General features: G+C 49.0%; 1 protein-coding gene across 17 annotated transcripts in view; it reads left to right on the top strand.

Annotated features, from left to right (window-relative positions):
• Nucleotides 1-17,682, top strand: part of pdzd2 (PDZ domain containing 2) — a 144,678-nt gene that overhangs the window by 60,359 nt on the left and 66,637 nt on the right. For all 17 annotated transcript variants that reach the window (XR_015844661.1, XR_015844663.1, XR_015844662.1 and 14 more), the window contains exons 3-4: nucleotides 8,055-8,518; nucleotides 9,138-9,645. Coding sequence is in view for 14 of the 17 variants with exons in the window: in XM_088302936.1 (XP_088159062.1) it covers nucleotides 8,055-8,518; nucleotides 9,138-9,645 (972 nt within the window). In the remaining 3 variants the exon portion in view is untranslated. The remainder of the gene's footprint in view (nucleotides 1-8,054; nucleotides 8,519-9,137; nucleotides 9,646-17,682) is intronic.

The following is a 17,682-nucleotide window of genomic DNA, read 5'->3' as shown; positions in this document are numbered from 1 at the left end:
TCGTTTTTTCCTACTTTGTGTTTTCCATTTTCCTTCACTCACCATCTGCCACAATCAGTATTTCATCTATGACAATGCTTAAGTTACCTTCAAATCTTTTATCCTTGACATCAATTTGATCCTTGCAATTTAAAACTCCCAAAAGTAAGTAAATAAAAGGTTTTGCCCAAATAGTCCATTAAATCTTTTCTTGAAAAATATGCGCCTGAAATTCACACTGATTTATTGAGATAATTATAATGTAATATATAGTATTATAATATACAGTATAATAAATTATAATATATTATAATGTATGTGTGAGATATTTTCCCTGTTGTAGTTTATCTTTTATTAATAGGGGTGCACATAAGTGGTGCATCGGTCCGCATGCGCACAAACATACTGTAAATAGTCATGTGCACTCTTGATTCGATTGCCTCATTGCACTTTTGCATTCCAAGAATATTGCACCCATAGACATCTGTGATGGCAGCTCAAATGACTGTGGGGAGTGGGAGCCCACAAATGAAAAGACAAATGCATTGATATCCATGGACACTATTACTTGTGGGGCTTTTAGTTTGAAGTTGGCATCATGGTGCGCTACATAGTATGAAAAACAATTAGGGTGGCAGGCTTAACTTTTTTTCGTGGAAACGGGTGCAGGACGCGACGGGTAGTGGTGGTGGCCAAATGCGGGGACAGCGTTGACGGGACAGTCATTGCGCCGCAGCTTCGACGCCATTACTTTGAAAGCGGTCTGTAGTGCAATAAAGATTGGGCAATTTTTTTTTTTTAAACTGCCTTTTGGAAAAACAAATGGTTGTCAAAGGCAACATCAACATGCTGGCTCAATTGTGTTAAATATAAATGTAATATATTTTTTGTTATGCAGTAAATTGTATTGCCACTTGTGAGCCTGTATTATAGCTTGTTATATCAATTAAAATTAGTAATTAATAAAACAGAAATATCTGTGGCGGTTCGGTGAACCGTGAGGCGGGAAAATAGGACCCAAGAGCAACCGGGGTGAAGTGAACAGGGTTTATTGAATAAGGAGGCAAGGGAGCAGCACGATCGGGACCCGGGACTGGGGAGCTGGGAGTGGAGTGGAGCGGCGCGGCGGTTCGGACGGGGCTGCGGAAGCGGGGAGCGGCTGGCAGGCGGCGAGACGGCGGGAGCTGGATGTGGGAGGCGAGCTGGTGGTGAAGCAGCGGGAGCGGCGCGGGCGAGGCAGGTAAGCAGCGTAGCGGAGGGAGTGCAGACGAGGTGAACGCTGGACCGGAACGCGGAGATGGGCACTGGGAGCTCAGGTTTGGACGGGCACTGGACAGCTGGAGGGGGAACAAGAAGACATAGAAGTCAGACAGGAGCGAGCGTCGACGCGATCGAGCGAGCATGAAGCGTGCAGCGACATGAGCCAGTACCACGTAAGGTCACGGGATAATCCGGCGTCTGGCTCCTAGCGATGCTGGGTCTTGTACCGGTGGTAATTGGTGCTGATGCGTAGCAGGTGCGCCGGAGCCGACGCCCTCTTGAGCCGGAGGCGTGCCTGGACGGATGACGCCTGACCTAAAAACAACAACTCTTGAGTCCTCAAGAAAAAGTTTGCGAGGGATCCAGGAGCGCTCCTCTGGACCATAACCCTCCCAATCAACCAAATATTGGAACCCTCTACCCCGCCGCCTCACGTCCAACACCTTTGACACCGTGAAGGCAGGGTGATCGTCTATCATCCGGGGGGGTGGAGGGGAGACGGTCGGCGGGCTCAGAGAGCTGGAAGAGACAGGCTTGAGGAGAGAAACGTGAAACGTGGGGTGGATCTTAAGCGAGTCCGGAAGTTTAAGTCTGACGGAGGTTGGGTTAATTATTTTAGTGATGGGGAAGGGACAGATGAACCGGGGAGACAGCTTACGTGAGTCGGTTTGCAGTGGAAGGTCGCGGGACGAGAACCAAACCATCTGGCCGGGCCTGTAGTCCGGGGCCGGGGACCGATGGCGGTCGGCCAAGCGCTTGTTTCTCTGCGCCGCACATGTGAGAGAAGCTTTCACCTCGGCCCAGACTCCTCTGACCCGACGGAGATGCTCCTCGACGGAGGGAACAGCCACGGCGTGCTCCTGTTCACCGAACAGAGGGGGTTGATAGCCAAGACAGGCCATGAAGGGAGACATACCTGTAGCGGCGCAGGAGAGGGAGTTGTGGGCGTACTCGATCCAGGGCAGGGCCTCGCTCCATGACACCGGGTTACGGGCCACCACGCACCGCAGTGCCGCTTCCAGGTCTTGGTTGGCCCGCTCGGTCTGCCCGTTGGTCTGCGGATGGTAGCCGGAGGAGAGACTGGCCGTGGCGCCCACCGCCTTGCAAAACTCTCTCCAGACTTGTGACAAGAACTGGGGACCTCGGTCGGAGACGACGTCCACCGGGATTCCATGCAGTCGGAAGACGTGCTGTGTGAGAAGTTTGGCCGTTTCCAAGGCGGAAGGCAATTTGGAAAGGGGAATGTAGTGCACGCACTTGGAGAAGCGGTCGATGATGGTTAGAATAACGGTGTGTCCGTTGGAGGGGGGATTACCGGTGACAAAATCCACGGCGATGTGGGACCATGGACGGCTCGGGATGGGCAGGGGACGGAGGAGACCGGCCGGAACCGAGTGAGAGGCCTTTCCTCGCGCACAGACAGAGCAAGCCAACACGAATTCGCGAGTGTCCTTTGCCATGCTGGCCCACCAGAAATGCTGTTGGAGGAACCGGAGGGTGCGAGTAACGCCCGGATGGCAGGTGAGCGAGGACGAGTGCCCCCACTGGAGAACCTGGGACCGCACGGCGTCGGGTACATAGAGGCGGTCGGAGGAGTCTGGCCGAGGGTCAGGTTGCTTCCGCTGGGCCTCTCTTACGATCTGCTCAATCTCCCAGGCGGCCGCTCCCAGAAGGCAGGAGGAGGGCAGGATGGGTTCAGGTGTGTCCGGACTGGCGGGAGGCGAAAACAAACGGGAGAGGGCATCAGACTTGCCGTTGTTGGAACCGGGTCGAAAAGAGAGGGTGAAATTGAATCGGCTCAGGAAGAGGGACCAGCGAGCCTGGCGAGGGTTCAACCTCTTGGCGGACTGGAGGTAAGCCAGGTTTTTGTGATCTGTCCACACCAGGAAAGGAATCGTGGTACCTTCTAGCCAATGTCGCCACTCTTGGAGGGCCCACACCACCGCCAGCAGTTCGCGGTTTCCGACGTCATAGTTTCTCTCTGCTGGAGACAGACGTCTGGAGAAAAAGGCACAGGGGTGAACCTTCTGGGATACGGGATCCCGTTGGGAGAGGACGGCTCCTGCCCCGGTGTCGGAAGCATCCACCTCGACGATAAACTGCTGTGAGGGATCGGGGTGTTTGAGCACCGGAGCACTGGTGAAGGCCTCCTTGAGATGGGAAAATGCGTGGGACGCCGCCGGAGTCCACTGGAAAGGGGTGGACGTGGAGGTGAGCGCGGTGAGAGGACTGGCCACTTTGCTGTAGTTACGGATAAAGCGGCGGTAAAAATTGGCAAACCCCAGAAAGCGCTGTAGCTCCTTGCGGGTTGCGGGTGTGGGCCACTCCACCACAGCCTGGATCTTGGCGGGTTCTGGCTGGAGTTGTCCCTGGGCAATGATGTACCCCAGGAAATGCACCGAAGGAACATGGAACTCGCACTTCTCGGGTTTGACGAACAAGCGGTTCTCTAGGAGGCGCTGGAGGACTAAACGGACGTGTCGGCGGTGATCTGGAAGAGAGCGGGAGAAGATGAGGATGTCGTCCAGGTAAAAGAATACAAAGCGATTCAGCATGTCACGGAAAATGTCTGTCATCAGGGCTTGGAAGACTGCAGGTGCGTTGGTGAGACCGAAAGGCATAACGAGGTACTCGAAGTGACCCAGGGGAGTGTTGAACGCCGTCTTCCACTCATCGCCCTCTCGGATTCGTACCAGGTGGTAGGCATTTCGGAGGTCCAGCTTGGAGAAGATCTGGGCTTCGCATAGGGGCTCGAAGGAGGGGTCAATGAGGGGAAGCGAGGTTTTATTCTTAATGGTTATTTGGTTAAGGGTCTTGAAGTCGATGCAAGGACGAAGCGAGGAGTCCTTCTTCTTCACAAAGAAGAAGCCAGCTCCCAGGGGAGAAGAGGAGGGCCGAATGAGCCCGGCGGCCAGCGAGTCACGGATGTAAGCCTCCATAGCCTCCTTTTCCGGCCTGGAGATATTATACAGGCGGCTGTTGGGAAGAGGAGCCCCCGGGAGAAGGTCGATGGCGCAGTCGTAGGGCCGATGGGGAGGAAGGGTGCGGGCGAGGTCCTTGCTGAATACCTGGGCGAGGTCGTGGTAGTCGGAGGGCACGGAGGAAACGTCGGGAGGAGTAGGAGCGGGAGACGGAGACGAAGGAGCCGGGTCCGCGGAGCGCAGACAATGTAAGTGGCAGAATTCGCTCCATCCTGTGATGGAACATCTCCTCCAATCAATGACCGGGTTGTGCGTCTGGAGCCACGGAAACCCCGGCACCAAGGGAACCTGGGGTGAGTCAATGAGGAACAGCTGGATGGATTCCCGGTGGTTGCCTGAAACGATGAGGGTCAGGGGGGTAGTCTGCTGGGAAACCTGGGCGATAAGGTGGCCATCCAGTGCCACCACTCGCCGGGGGGAAGCGAGAGGTTCCATGGAGACTCCTAATTGATGCGCCAGGGCTAGGTCCAGGAAACTCCCATCGGCTCCCGAGTCGACCAGTACAGTAACAGGGAGTGACTGGTGTTGCCACCGAATTCGTGCGGAGACCGACATCCGAGGAGAAGAGCCAGTGGCCGACGCAAGAAGGCTCGCCGTTGGGCTCTTCGTCAACGACGAGCCTGATCTTTTGACTTGGCGGAACAGGTGGCTAGGAAGTGTCCGGAGTTGCCGCAGTAGAGGCACAGTTGCTGGGCAAGGCGTCGCTGACGCTCCTGGGCGTCCAGCCGAGTCCTTCCCAATTGCTTGGGCTCCTCCGAAACGGTGGGGAGCTGGACCGGACCGGGAGGGCTGGCATCGGCGAGGGTTATGGCAGGACGTGCGACTGGCCTGGTCGATCTCCGCGACCGGTCGCCCTGCCGTTCCCGTAAACGGTTGTCGACCTTAATGGCTAAGACGATTAACTCCTCGAGGGTTGAGGTCTCGTCGCGGACGGCCAGTTCGTCCTTCAGGGAGTCGGTCAGCCCGTTAAGGAAAACCTCGCGAAGAGCGGCCTCGTTCCACCCGCTCTCGTGAGCCAGGATGCGAAAATCTATCGAAAACTCAGCTGCCGAACGGGAGCCTTGCCGGAGAGCGAGCAGCCTCCGGGACGCATCACGTCCTTTGACGGGGTGATCGAACACGCGTCGCAGCTCTCGGCAGAATTCGGGGTAGGAAGACATGGCCGGTGACCCACAAGGTCGTAGCCCATTTTGCGGCGCGGCCGCGGAGCAGGTTGACCATGTAGGCGATCTTAGCCCGGTCGGAGGAATAACTGAGGGGTTGCAGGTCGAAAACCAGCGAGGTACTAAGAAGGAATTGGCTGCACGAGCCTAAATCCCCGGAGTAGGTCTCCGGTGTGGGGACGTGAGGTTCCCTGCTGCCCGGGAGTGACGTCGCGGGAGCAGGGGGAACCGGGGAAGAGCCACCGGGGGTTCGGAGGAGGAAGCGAGCGAGCCCACCTGATTGGAGAGGTGCGTGAGTTGGCGGTGGAGCGCCTGGAAGGAGTCCATGAACTCCTGCAGCAACCTCTCATGGCGCCCTAGCTGTCTTCCCTGGAGGAAGAGAGCCTCCTCGAGGGGATCCGGGGTCGCTGGGTCCATTGTTGTGACCGGATTATTCTGTGGCGGTTCGGTGAACCGTGAGGCGGGAAAATAGGACCCAAGAGCAACCGGGGTGAAGTGAACAGGGTTTATTGAATAAGGAGGCAAGGGAGCAGCACGATCGGGACCCGGGACTGGGGAGCTGGGAGTGGAGTGGAGCGGCGCGGCGGGTCGGACGGGGCTGCGGAAGCGGGGAGCGGCTGGCAGGCGGCTGGCAGGCGGCGAGACGGCGGGAGCTGGATGTGGGAGGCGAGCTGGTGGTGAAGCAGCGGGAGCGGCGCGGGCGAGGCAGGTAAGCAGCGTAGCGGAGGGAGTGCAGGCGAGGTGAACGCTGGACCGGAACGCGGAGGTGGGCACTGGGAGCTCTGGTTCGGACGGGCACTGGACGGCTGGAGGGGGAACAAGAAGACATAGAAGTCAGACAGGAGCAAGCGTCGACGCGATCGAGCGAGCATGAAGCGTGCAGCGACATGAGCCAGTACCACGTAAGGTCACGGGATAATCCGGCGTCTGGCTCCTAGCGATGCTGGGTCTTGTACCGGTGGTAATTGGTGCTGATGCGTAGCAGGTGCGCCGGAGCCGACGCCCTCTTGAGGACGGAAGACGCCTGACCTAAAAACAACAACTCGCCACGCCCCCAAGCCCGAACCACCACAATATCATTCACATCAGAATGACGTATCTCCTCATGGTGTCATTAAACCGTTATCTAATCAACATTTACACAAAAACTTGTTTACATTGTCCGTATGTTTTCCTCTCTGTATTTCTTAAAGTGTGCTGACATTCTCCCAAATGATTACCTGGTCAAATTACTCTCCTCCCTACCCTGTCCTCGAAATAAGATTGTTGCTAACATGAGGACCATAATTGGCAATGGTGCTGTTAATTTTTTTAAAATAGTAGAATAGTCTGAGAAGTCACTGATTACAGCAGCAATTTGTTTAAATTAGCAACACTGAAGCCAAGTTGCTGCTCTTTTTTGTTTGCTCTGTTGACACACATGTACATCAAAAATAAAAACAGCACATAGTTACTTGATGTTTTAGTTTGACTTCCTAAGAAACTATGGACATGGCCCACAGGCCCGACTTTGCCCAGATGTGCCATAAATATTTACGTTCTTCCATGAGGCCCTGGGTTGGGGAAAAAAATGTACACCATCGAGAAAAAAATGAGCACTAAACAACAACCACTGGTGTTCATCTGAGAACCACACCAAAAATGTTATGGGCAGCCCTGGTCATTAAAGTATATGACACAGTAAGAAGAATAACATGTTGCGGAGCCCATTAACGGGACAAGCCAAAAGGAAAAGAAAAAGCAGCAATGTCAGAAGCCCAAAGACTTGGTGTTATTTCACCCTCTGACTTGTACACTCTTTCCAAAATAAGCAACCTAATGAAGCTTGCAAATGGCTCACAACTAAATCCTTTCAGAGGTTCCCATCGTACCCCCAGTGGCAGATGGTCAATAGAGGATACTAAGGTGCAGTCCTACCACTGGCAGGGGTCAACACATTGCTTTTCCTGTAAACAAACCTCTTATATACTAAAATATTCATAAAATAAAAATACGAATAGGAATACTTCCATGACGAATTTTGTTCCCAGTACGTCCCTGGATCCCACCCTCATCCAGGGTCACAAGTTGTGAATCGTGACCGAAAGAACAACACCCGATTACAAGTGGACAAAATAAGTTTTCTGAACTGCTTAAGCTGTTGCCACTGTCACCTAAAACCGGCTAAGCAGAAGAACATGTATGATGGTTTATACATCTAAATCAGCCGAGGGTCAAATTCATTGCGAAGAACACTCAATCAAGAGCATGTTATCATTTCATTTCATTTAAAAAAATTTTTTTTTTTAGGAAAATTCATGCATAAACTATGTTGATCATACATTTAGAGAGGTCGGGTTAATTTGACCTGAAAGATAATAGAAGGGTTATACCAGGGGTGTCAAACTCCAGTATTCGAGGGCCGATGTCCTGCATGTGTTCCATCTCTTTCGGCTGCAACACACCTGATTCAAATGAGCATGATTCTGATCAAGCTTCTTCAGAGCTTGCTGGTGTGCTGATCATTTGATCAATTAGGTGGGTTTCAACCAGGAGAGATTGAGAGCATGCAGGAAAGCGGCACCCCGGGACTGGATCTTGATACCCCTGGGTTACACAATGGTTTCAAATTGACCAAACAATGTAGTTAATTGAGTTGATTGCTGGATTGTGTCTTGTTTTCCTTTCACAGGCCTGTGATCAGAATGGAGACAAAGATAAAGTGTGCAGCTGCAGTAATAATTGTCTTCATGTGGACAACTTGTCCCTATGTCTGGCAGCTATCCAGAAGCTAGTAGAATACATCAACTTCAACTTCATGGAGGATCATCCAGCTTCATCAGCTGACTTGTCATCATACAACGAAGGATCAGATGTTGAGGTTCATGCTATATCTATCAGGAAAAATGAAGGCGATCCATCTGATTTTGGTCTTAGCTTTGGAAACATTCCAATTTTTGGCGATCCTGAGGGACGAAAAAAGGGAGGACCAAGGAGGAGAAGAGATCAGAGCCTCATCATGCATGTGGGCTGCATCTGGGTAACAGAAGTGAGAAAGGGAAGCCCTGCAGCCTGCTGTGGCAGAATTAAACTGAGAGATGAATTGCTATCACTCAATGGCCAGCTGATGGTGGGAGTGGATGTTAGTGGAGCCAGGTAAGGAAAAAAAATAACTGCCAGCGAATCAAGTTTTATATGAAAGTAAGATTGCAAAGATTAAATGCATTACCAATAAATCATTATGATATGCCACTTGTATAAGGGCTATATCTTATTTTCATCATTGTCAGAGAGCAACTGCAGAGATTCTTTGAGCGCAAAATATCTTATTTTATGATGTACTTTATGTTCAAACTTTTTCTCAATCTTTTGAAGAACTTTTATTTTGCATACATAATATTACAAACAATGGGACACAGGGTGGTCCATGCATTTGTAGTTTTCGTGTAATTTACTTCCATTATGATTGTTACATCCTTGCACTATATAAAATCCTGGCACAGATCCATACAAAAAATAAGTAAAAGCACAATAGATGACATTTATATATCATATACTGTAAAATATAGATGACAATAAATCACACTCTCAACATTGACACTAAGGTTCCTAATCTTCTTCATTTATTAAACCAATGGACTAAAACTGGAGAGAAAGCTCAAATCCTTGTTGTTTCAACAGTGGAACTGATGACATTGTCAAGTTTTAAGAGTGCCTGCTGCAGAAAGTGATGTACAGTTTAGTGACTCGCATTTATTTTTATGTGTGTTTCCAGTTACCTGGCTGATCAATGCTGGAATGGTGGCTCTATTTACCTCGTTCTGTTGCGGCGAGTCAAGCGAAAAGCTCCTCTCCCTCCCTGTGGTGTTGATGACAGTCTGAGTACTCCCATCTGTAAAGTCTGTGGTGAAGACCAGACACAGTGCAGAATTTACGCTGACTCCATTGATGATCCAGTGACGTGCAAACGTACACGCAAAATTGGTGTCACATCACGGTCACCCTCCAAAAGAGATAGCAAAGATGATACTGACTCAGAATTTCAAAGTTATTATAGTGACTTCAGCTCCTCGAGTTTTGCCGATAAAGGAGTCAGCCCTTCGAAGGAAAAAACAGGGCATATCTTCTCCACACATATCCCAACATTGGAAAATCATAGCACCCTTCCTCATTTCAAAGTTAATCATCATCATCGGAGAGGCATCGCTACGCTGCCTTTAAGGAATCACAGTCAACTGTTGGAAAGCAAAAAGGATTTTTTCGGCAGTCAACTTTCTAACCAGGTAATTCGGGCATTTTTATTCCTGCAGCACATGATTGTGTGTGGTTTTCTGTTTTGTGATGCTCCAGCTTTTGGTTGTTCGTTATCTCAGTTTAGCAAATGATTGGTCTCTAGCAGTGATCACTGGGTTTTTGCAGTTTTAGTATTAAGGCAGACCAGAAACACTTGGAACCGCCCGTTCCCGGCGAAGGTGCTCCTATTCGGCTAAACTGTGACACGAGCATGCCCTCCTCCTCCGGAGCTTCCATTCGGTTAAACTTAGGGGCCGCTTGGCACCGCCCGTGCCCGGGGAAGGTGCTCCTCTACGGCTTAACTGCCACGCACGCCCGCCCTCTTCCCCCGGAGCTTCCATTCGGCTGCATTTAGGGGCCACTTGGCACTGCTCGTGCCCGGGGAAGGTGCTCCTATTCGGCTTGACTGTGACGCACGCCCGTCCTCCTCCCCCAGAGCTTCCATTCGGTTAAACGTAGGGGCCGCTTGGAACCGCCCGTGCCTGGGGAAGGTGCTCTTCTACGGCTTAACTGCCACGCACGCCGGCCGGAGCTCTGGTACGGTCCGAACCGCGCGAAACGTCGCCCCCGATCGTGCCCGGGGGAACGTGCTCTTCTTCGTCCACTCTCCTCTTCGCCGACGCTCTTCTTCGGCGCACGCCGTCTAACCACTCCAGCGCCCCGTCGTGCCGCTCAGCGAAACTACAATGCCCACGCGGAGCGGAGCGAATGGAGAGCCCCGATCGTGCCCGGGCAAAAAAGTTTTTAATTTTTGAATATTTTTTAGACCCGCGAAGCACTGAACCCGCGAAAGGTGAACCCCGAAGTAGCGGGGTTTCACTGTATATTTCACGTTACTAGTTGCTTGTATTTGAAAGCAGGGTTCCAGACTAACCTTTTTAATTTTTTTTTTTACTTGGAGCACAGTGGCCCCAAACCTGAAGTTTTAGGGGCGTATGTATAAAATTTAGGCATCGACACAGTTGGGCTGGGCCGCTAATTCTATATTGATATGTGTTGCGATAATCAGGTGATCGCTATCAATAGAAATTGGTATCGATAAATTATTGATCTAACAAAGCGAGACAACGGAGCAGAATAATCTTAATAATTTCAATTAAGAATAGAGCTTGGGGAAATTAAAATTTTAGATGCATTGCAATTCAGCACGTTAGAGGCTTTGAAGCTAGTCGGAGAGGTCAGACTGAGATGGTTTGGACATATCCAGAGAAGAGATAGTGAGTATATTGGCAGAAGGATGCTGAGTTTCCAAATGCCAGGCAAGAGGTCTAGAGGAAGACCAAAGAGGAGGTTTATGGATGTAGTTAAAGAGGACATGGAAGTAGTTGGGTGAGAGCAGAGGATGCAGAGGACAGGGTTAGATGGAGGCAACAGATTTGTTGTGGCGACCCCTGGAGGGAAAAGCCGACAGGAAAAGAAGAAGAAGATGCATCGTGATTCAGACATGGACCAAGCCCAATCAGTTGACTAACGTCCACATTTCGATTGTTTAATACAGTTCGTTTATATGTGCCCTGCAATTGGCTGGCAACCAGTTCAGGGTGTACCTCGCCTACCCATAACAAATGGACGGATGTGTTACTTTATCCAGCCATTATCTGTACCGCTTCTCCTCACCAGAGTCGTGGGGGGTGCTGGACTCTATCCCAGCTGTCCTCGGGCAGTAAGCGGGGTAAACCCTGAATTGGTTGCCAGCCAATCTCAGGCAACACATTGACAAACAACCATCCGCAGTCACACTCATACCTAGGGGCAATTTAGAGTGTCCAATCAACCTGTCATGCATGTTTTTGGAATCTGGGAGGAAACGGGAGTACCCGGAGGAAACCCACGCAGGCACGGGGGGAACATGCAGCCGCAATCAAACCCACAACCTCAGCACTGTGAGGCCATCAGTCGTCCACTGTCCCGCCTAAAGCAAAACATAATGTTCTAAATAATGCGGAACTAAGAAGCGCCCACGCACTTAGGAAAACAAACATGGATTATTATCACCTCGCTGTCAGATCCAAAATGCTCCTTATTTAAAAGCAGATGTATGAAATCACAATAGTTGAAGAGAAGTGGACAAGTGCCATATTATATGTAAGCTGTGTCGCGCAAAAATAGAATACTTTGTTAACACAACAAAAATGAGTAGTCATGAAAGTCCATTCCACTATACGGAGTCTGGGAGACAGCTGGCTACTGCTAAAAGTGGCGCTAGCAATCAGAGAACAATCAAGAAAGCAATTTGAAAATTTCCAGCATCATTGGAAAAGGCGAAGCGAATTACGAAGGCCATCTCGGCAATTGTTGCCAAGCTTTTGCATCCTTATTCTGTCGCGGAAAACAAGCGATTTCGAGCATTATTACATACATTGGAGCCCAGGTACACCATACAATTTCAACGCTATTTTACTGACACAGCGATGCCGACACTCAACAACCAAATCAAAACAGTAGTCATGGCCATGCTGTCAAAGGCAAATGCGATCGGAGTTCCATGTGGACGTCTATCGCCATTGAATAATTTTCATCACCATCTAACTGCACATTTCATCACCTCTGAGTGGAAGCTAAGGTCAGATGTGCTCCAAACAAGAGCAATGAATGAAAGATACACAGATGCTAATGTTATTAATAATTGTATGTTTTGTCAAGGGGATTCTGTGCCAACCATTTAATCTGAAGTCAAGTTGATATTTTTGTAAGAAAGAGACATATTTCCTGTTAGTTTTGAAATACAATTGAGACATAATTACAGAATAATACTTTTAGGCAACTCAGGACAGCCTTTTTATTTTGCTGAAGATTGAATGTACTGCTGACCTGCGGATACAGGAGGAGTATTTTATTTGTAACTAAGAAACATTTCATGTTTACAAACATTTAAAATCAGCAAAGTACTTTTTCGAGGTGCTGGGACTGAAGTATATGCACATTTTTAATTCAATGGTAGTTTTTGTGTTCATTTATCTAATTTTATGTTGAAGAGCCGAAACAGTTTTAGTTTTTGTTTTTTTTGCCAAAATGCAATTCATTTTGGTATCGCAATTTTTGGGCAATGCTTATTGATTACAGCATTGGACAAGCCTTGTAACTTTACAGTTTACACACATTTCCATCAGTTTAATAAAATATAATGGGAATGAATTAATCTCTTCTTACAAATAATGTTTTTAAAAATCGCAAGTGAATCTTTTCTAACTGTGACAAAATAATGGTCAATTCAATTAAAGATACCTCAATAATCGTTTTCTAATCGAAACGTAGCCCCTAAACCGTAATCGAATCGTGAAGCGCCCAAAGATTCCCACCTCTTATTGTAAGTAGTATTTTCTTGCATTTTTTAAAAATTTCTATAAATGACTGGACAACTCCTCCGTGAACTGTCACCTTACCGTACCGTGGTGGAGGGGTTTGCGTGTCCCAATTATCGCAGGAGCTAAGTTGTTGGGGGCTTTTGCCCCTGGTAGGGTTACCAATGGCAAGCAGGTCCTAGGTGAGGGTCCAGACAAAGCACGGCTCACCAAACCCCTTTATGAAGCGCAACAAATTTGGACCACGTTTTCCCTTGCCCCCCCCCCTTCTGGAGCCAGGCCTGGGGGTGGGGCTTGTTGGCGAGCGCCTGGTGGCCGGGCCTGCACCGAGGGGGCTCGGCCACTTGTGGCCAAAGGGGTTGGGCGCCATGTGAGCCGGGCAGCAGCAAGAGGCAAGGACATTGGCGCTCTGATCCCCGGCTACAGAAACTAGCTCTTGGGACATGGAATTGTCCTCTTTGGCGGGGAAGGAGCCTGAGCTGGTGTGCGAGGCAGAGAAATTCTGACTAGATATAGTCTGGCTCACCTCCACACATAGCTTGGGCTCTGGTACCAGTCCTCTTTAGAGGGGGTTGGACACACCCTTCCACTCTGAAGTTGCCCTTGGTAAGCGACGCCGAGCAGGTGTGGGCATACTTATTGCCCCCCGGCTTGGCACCTGTACATTGGGGTTCTCCCCAGTGGACGAGAGGGTAGCCGCCCTCCGTCTCAAGGTGGGGGGGAAGGGTACTGACTGTTGTTTGTGCTTATGCACCGGACAACAGTTCACAGTACCCACCCTTTTTGGAGTCTTTGGAGGGTGTGCTGGAGAGAGCGCTCCCCCTGGAGACTCCCTCGTTCTGCTGGGGGACTTCAATGCTCATGTGGGTAATGACAGTGAGACCTCGAAGGGCGTGATCAGGAGGAAGGGTGTCCATATGTGCACTTGGCACTTAGACACCCTAGGCCACAGTTCGATGATTGACTTTGTACTTGTGTCATCGGATTTGCGGCCGCATGTTTTGGACCCTTGGGTGAAGAGAGGGGCGGGGCTGTCAAATGGTCACCACCTGGTGGTGAGTTGGCTCCGATGGTGGGGGAAGATGCCGGTCCGACCTGGCAGACCCAAAGGTATTTTGAGGGTCTGTTGGGAACGTTTGGCAGAATCCCCGGTCAGAAAGAGTTTCAACTCCCACCTCCGGCAGAACTTTGCCCACGTACTGGGGGAGGCGGTGGACATTGAGTCTGAGTGGACCATGTTTCGTGCCTCCTTTGTTGAGGCAGCCGATCGAAGCTGTGGATGCAATGTGCTCGGTGCATGTCGTGGCAACAACCCCCAAACTCGCTGGTGGACAACGGTGGTAAGGTTTGCTTTCAGGCTGAAAAAGGTGTCCGATCGGGCCTTTTTCGCTGTGGGACTCCTGAGGCAGCTGACAGGTACCGACTGGCCAAGCGGAATACGGCTTCGGTGGTTGCCGAAGCAAAAATTCGGGCGTGGGAGAACTTCGGTGAGGCCATGGAAAACAACCTCCATTGTTGAGGCAGCCGATCGAAGCTGTGGACGTAAGGTGGTCGGTGCCTATCGTGGCGGCAACCCCCGAACCCGCTGGTGGACACCGCCGATAAGGGATGCTGTCAGGCTGAAGAAGGAGTCCTATCGGGCCTTTCTGGCCTGTGGGAGTCCGGAGGCAGCTGACAGGTACCGACTGGCCAAGCGGAATACGGCTTCGGTGGTTGCCGAAGCAAAAACTCGGGCGTGGGAGGATTAGGTGAGGCCATGGAAAACGACTCCCAGACAGCTTTGAGGAAATTCTGGTTCACCATCCGACGTCTCAGAAGAGGGAAGCAGTGCACCATTAACAATGTTTATAGTGGAGATGGGGTGCTGCTGACCTCAACTCGGGACGTTGTGAGTCGGTGGGGAAAATACTTCGAAGACCTCCTCAATTCCACCGACACGCCTTCCATTGAGGAAGCAGAGCCTTGCGTCACGGGGTCAGGGGACGACAATTTTTATGAATAAGGCCGTCGGGGCGAGGCCGGAGGGCGGGGTACTGACTGAGAAAAATGGTCAAGTGCGCAGTTCTGGTTATTTCTTACCATAAAAAAATTGTCAGTGTCATTGTTATACCCACTGTTAATCACATGGTCTAACAGGAACACTGGATTTTCATCCCCTGTACTATATGTAGTGTTTGTCAAGGACATGACGATCTATCATTGGATTATTGGTATTATGGAATTAGGAGGATTTGTGCAATCTGTTATGTGTGATGTAATGCATCGTTACATTGAGGTGATGTGGCAGGGGGTTGGGTCTTTTGCCACTCTGTGTGGCGATCGAGCTTCGTACGTGCTATTGTTACTCATTTGCTAACTCGTGGGAAAGGCACATTGATAATGCTAAAATACACATCGCATTTGTTTAGAACTGCAAACGGTTGCACAACACGTTACTTATTCACATGCTTAGAGCTAGCATTGTTGTTACATCAACTGGTCTGTTCGCTGTGAAGCTAACGACTCAAAGAATGCTACAATATATCACATATTCAAGGAAATTTCTCCAAAAACACACGTACTTGGAAAGGGTAACTTGCTGATTCAGAGGAAGTTGAGATTGACCCTGGGAAAAGTGAATGAAGTCCTCCTAATTTGTGTTGTCCCAAATTGCTGAAGCAGTCGTCAGTAAAATGTTTGTCTCAAACTAACAGCCTCACTATAGCTTGGATGTAGGGAGAAAAATAATATTTATGGTGTCCATTGTACAGAGCAGTTCCTATGGGTTACGTGGAGCTGCCAATGTGGATTATAAGTATTTTGCCTGTTCAAAAGTACTTGCAAATGTGTTCGAAAAAATATGCTTTTTATTTTTTTACTTAATTTAGAAACAAAAATCTTACAAGAACAACAGCCAGTGGGATGTACGAACGTACTTATAGGTTAATTCTACAAACATAGCATTTTTCCCATAATGTCACAAGGAATGGATTTACTCATGCACAACCTCGTGTCATTGTGGGAAACAATACCAAATGAAAAATCAACCATACCAATACGTTAGAAAGGTAAGTAAGATAACATTGTTTAATTGGTTTTTATTTGGTTTTTTGTTTTATCGTTGTCTGCAATGCATTTTTTTCCGCTCTGCATTTTCCCCATAATGCCATGGGGTATTTAATACCCCGTGCCATTATGGGAAAAAGTAGACAAACGTAAATCATGCATAGCAGACATAATAAAATCACACAATCACAAATGAACAATGTTTATTTCCTTCAGTCTTGAATATATTGTATAATGAGAAAATCTTAGCGTTCGTTTTTTTGTTTTGTTTTGTTTTTTTTATCCCATAGTCCTACTGTACCTATGCAGTTTGTTGGCGAGGAATGAGTTTATACTGAGTTAATGACAGATATAACCCAAAAAAGATGGGCTTAGTGCCTTATGAAACCGATCTGCTAAAACAGCCCATTTGTTCGTGCGGTTTAATGAGCTATATTGATGCAAACAGCAAGGGAAGCATGGGTCGTTTTTCTCACTCAACTTTGGGGACTTAGTCAGGCTGGGGCAATGCATATTTATGATGATAACCTCAACAAAAAGATAATCTCATGTCAGGGTCCCTTTAAAATTGCAAGCATTAAAGTTAAACAGACCAACAGAGGTTTGATTTGAACATGGTCAAAATGTCTTATGACCTTGAACAAACCACGGCATAAAATCAACATTCGGACGATGCACTAACACCCTACCAACCCTCGGCCCTCAGTGAGATTACGTGCATGTGACATAACCTTTCAATATATTTGCAGAAAACATTTGGAGCCAATGAAAAAAGTGGCCTAAAATGCCACTTTCAGTTAACTTGAAGTTTTCTCAATTCTGGCCAGGGATTGAAAGCCTGTAATTAATTACATTTTTTTTCTTTTTAATATATAGGGTGTCCCGATCCGCTACTTTTATTGGATATCGGTCCGATATCAGACTAAAAAACTGTATCGGACGACATCCAAAATCTCCCATATTAATACTCAGACAAAATGTCCATTCGAGAATCTGCTCCTGGTCTTGTATCCAGCAGCATTGAGCGTTAGCGTGCTTAACCCACATGATTAAAACAGCCACTTATGTAAAGGAGCTGGAGTGGCTGTCGGCGGTGATGTTTACAGTAAAAAAAATAAAATTCACGCGTGTGTGCACTGCTTTCGTTTACTGAAATAAGATCAGGCTCCCTGGTCGGGTTGTGGGACCGCCTCAGGTTGGAGGCTTCAGGCGCCTGGCTGCCTGACGTGTCGGACAAAATAGCTTGAGGACTAATGTCCATGCCTTTTGCTTTTTAACTGTATTTATAGCTTCGCTGTTGGATATTAAAATTGTGTGGACTTTATCGGCAGAGGATTACAGTACAAATTGATGGGTTAACGAGCTCTAAGGGAGAGCCCGAACTCCCTGCGGAGGAAACTCATTTCGGCCGCTCGTATACAAGATCTTGTTCTTTCGGTCACAGCCTACAACTCGTGACCATAGGTGAGTGGAGGATCGTAGATCGACCGGTAAATCAAGAGCTTCGCCTTTGCCATGACAGACCAATACAGTGTCCGCAACTTTCAGAATAGTCATTAATAATTAGATTATTATAGGATATAGGATGGCCGAGTGGCTGCCAGGATGGCCGAGTGGTCTAAGGCGCCGCGTTCAGGACCCAGTCTCCCCAGGAGGTCTGGGTTCGAATCTCGAATTTCC

Source organism: Idiotropiscis lumnitzeri, chromosome 1 (assembly GCF_059441095.1).
Source record: "Idiotropiscis lumnitzeri isolate Australia: NSW breed Sydney's pygmy pipehorse chromosome 1, RoL_Ilum_1.0, whole genome shotgun sequence".
Lineage (NCBI taxonomy): Eukaryota > Metazoa > Chordata > Actinopteri > Syngnathiformes > Syngnathidae > Idiotropiscis > Idiotropiscis lumnitzeri.
The sequence above is the reverse complement of the archived record's forward strand: the minus strand, read 5'-3'. Positions and strand labels throughout refer to the sequence as shown.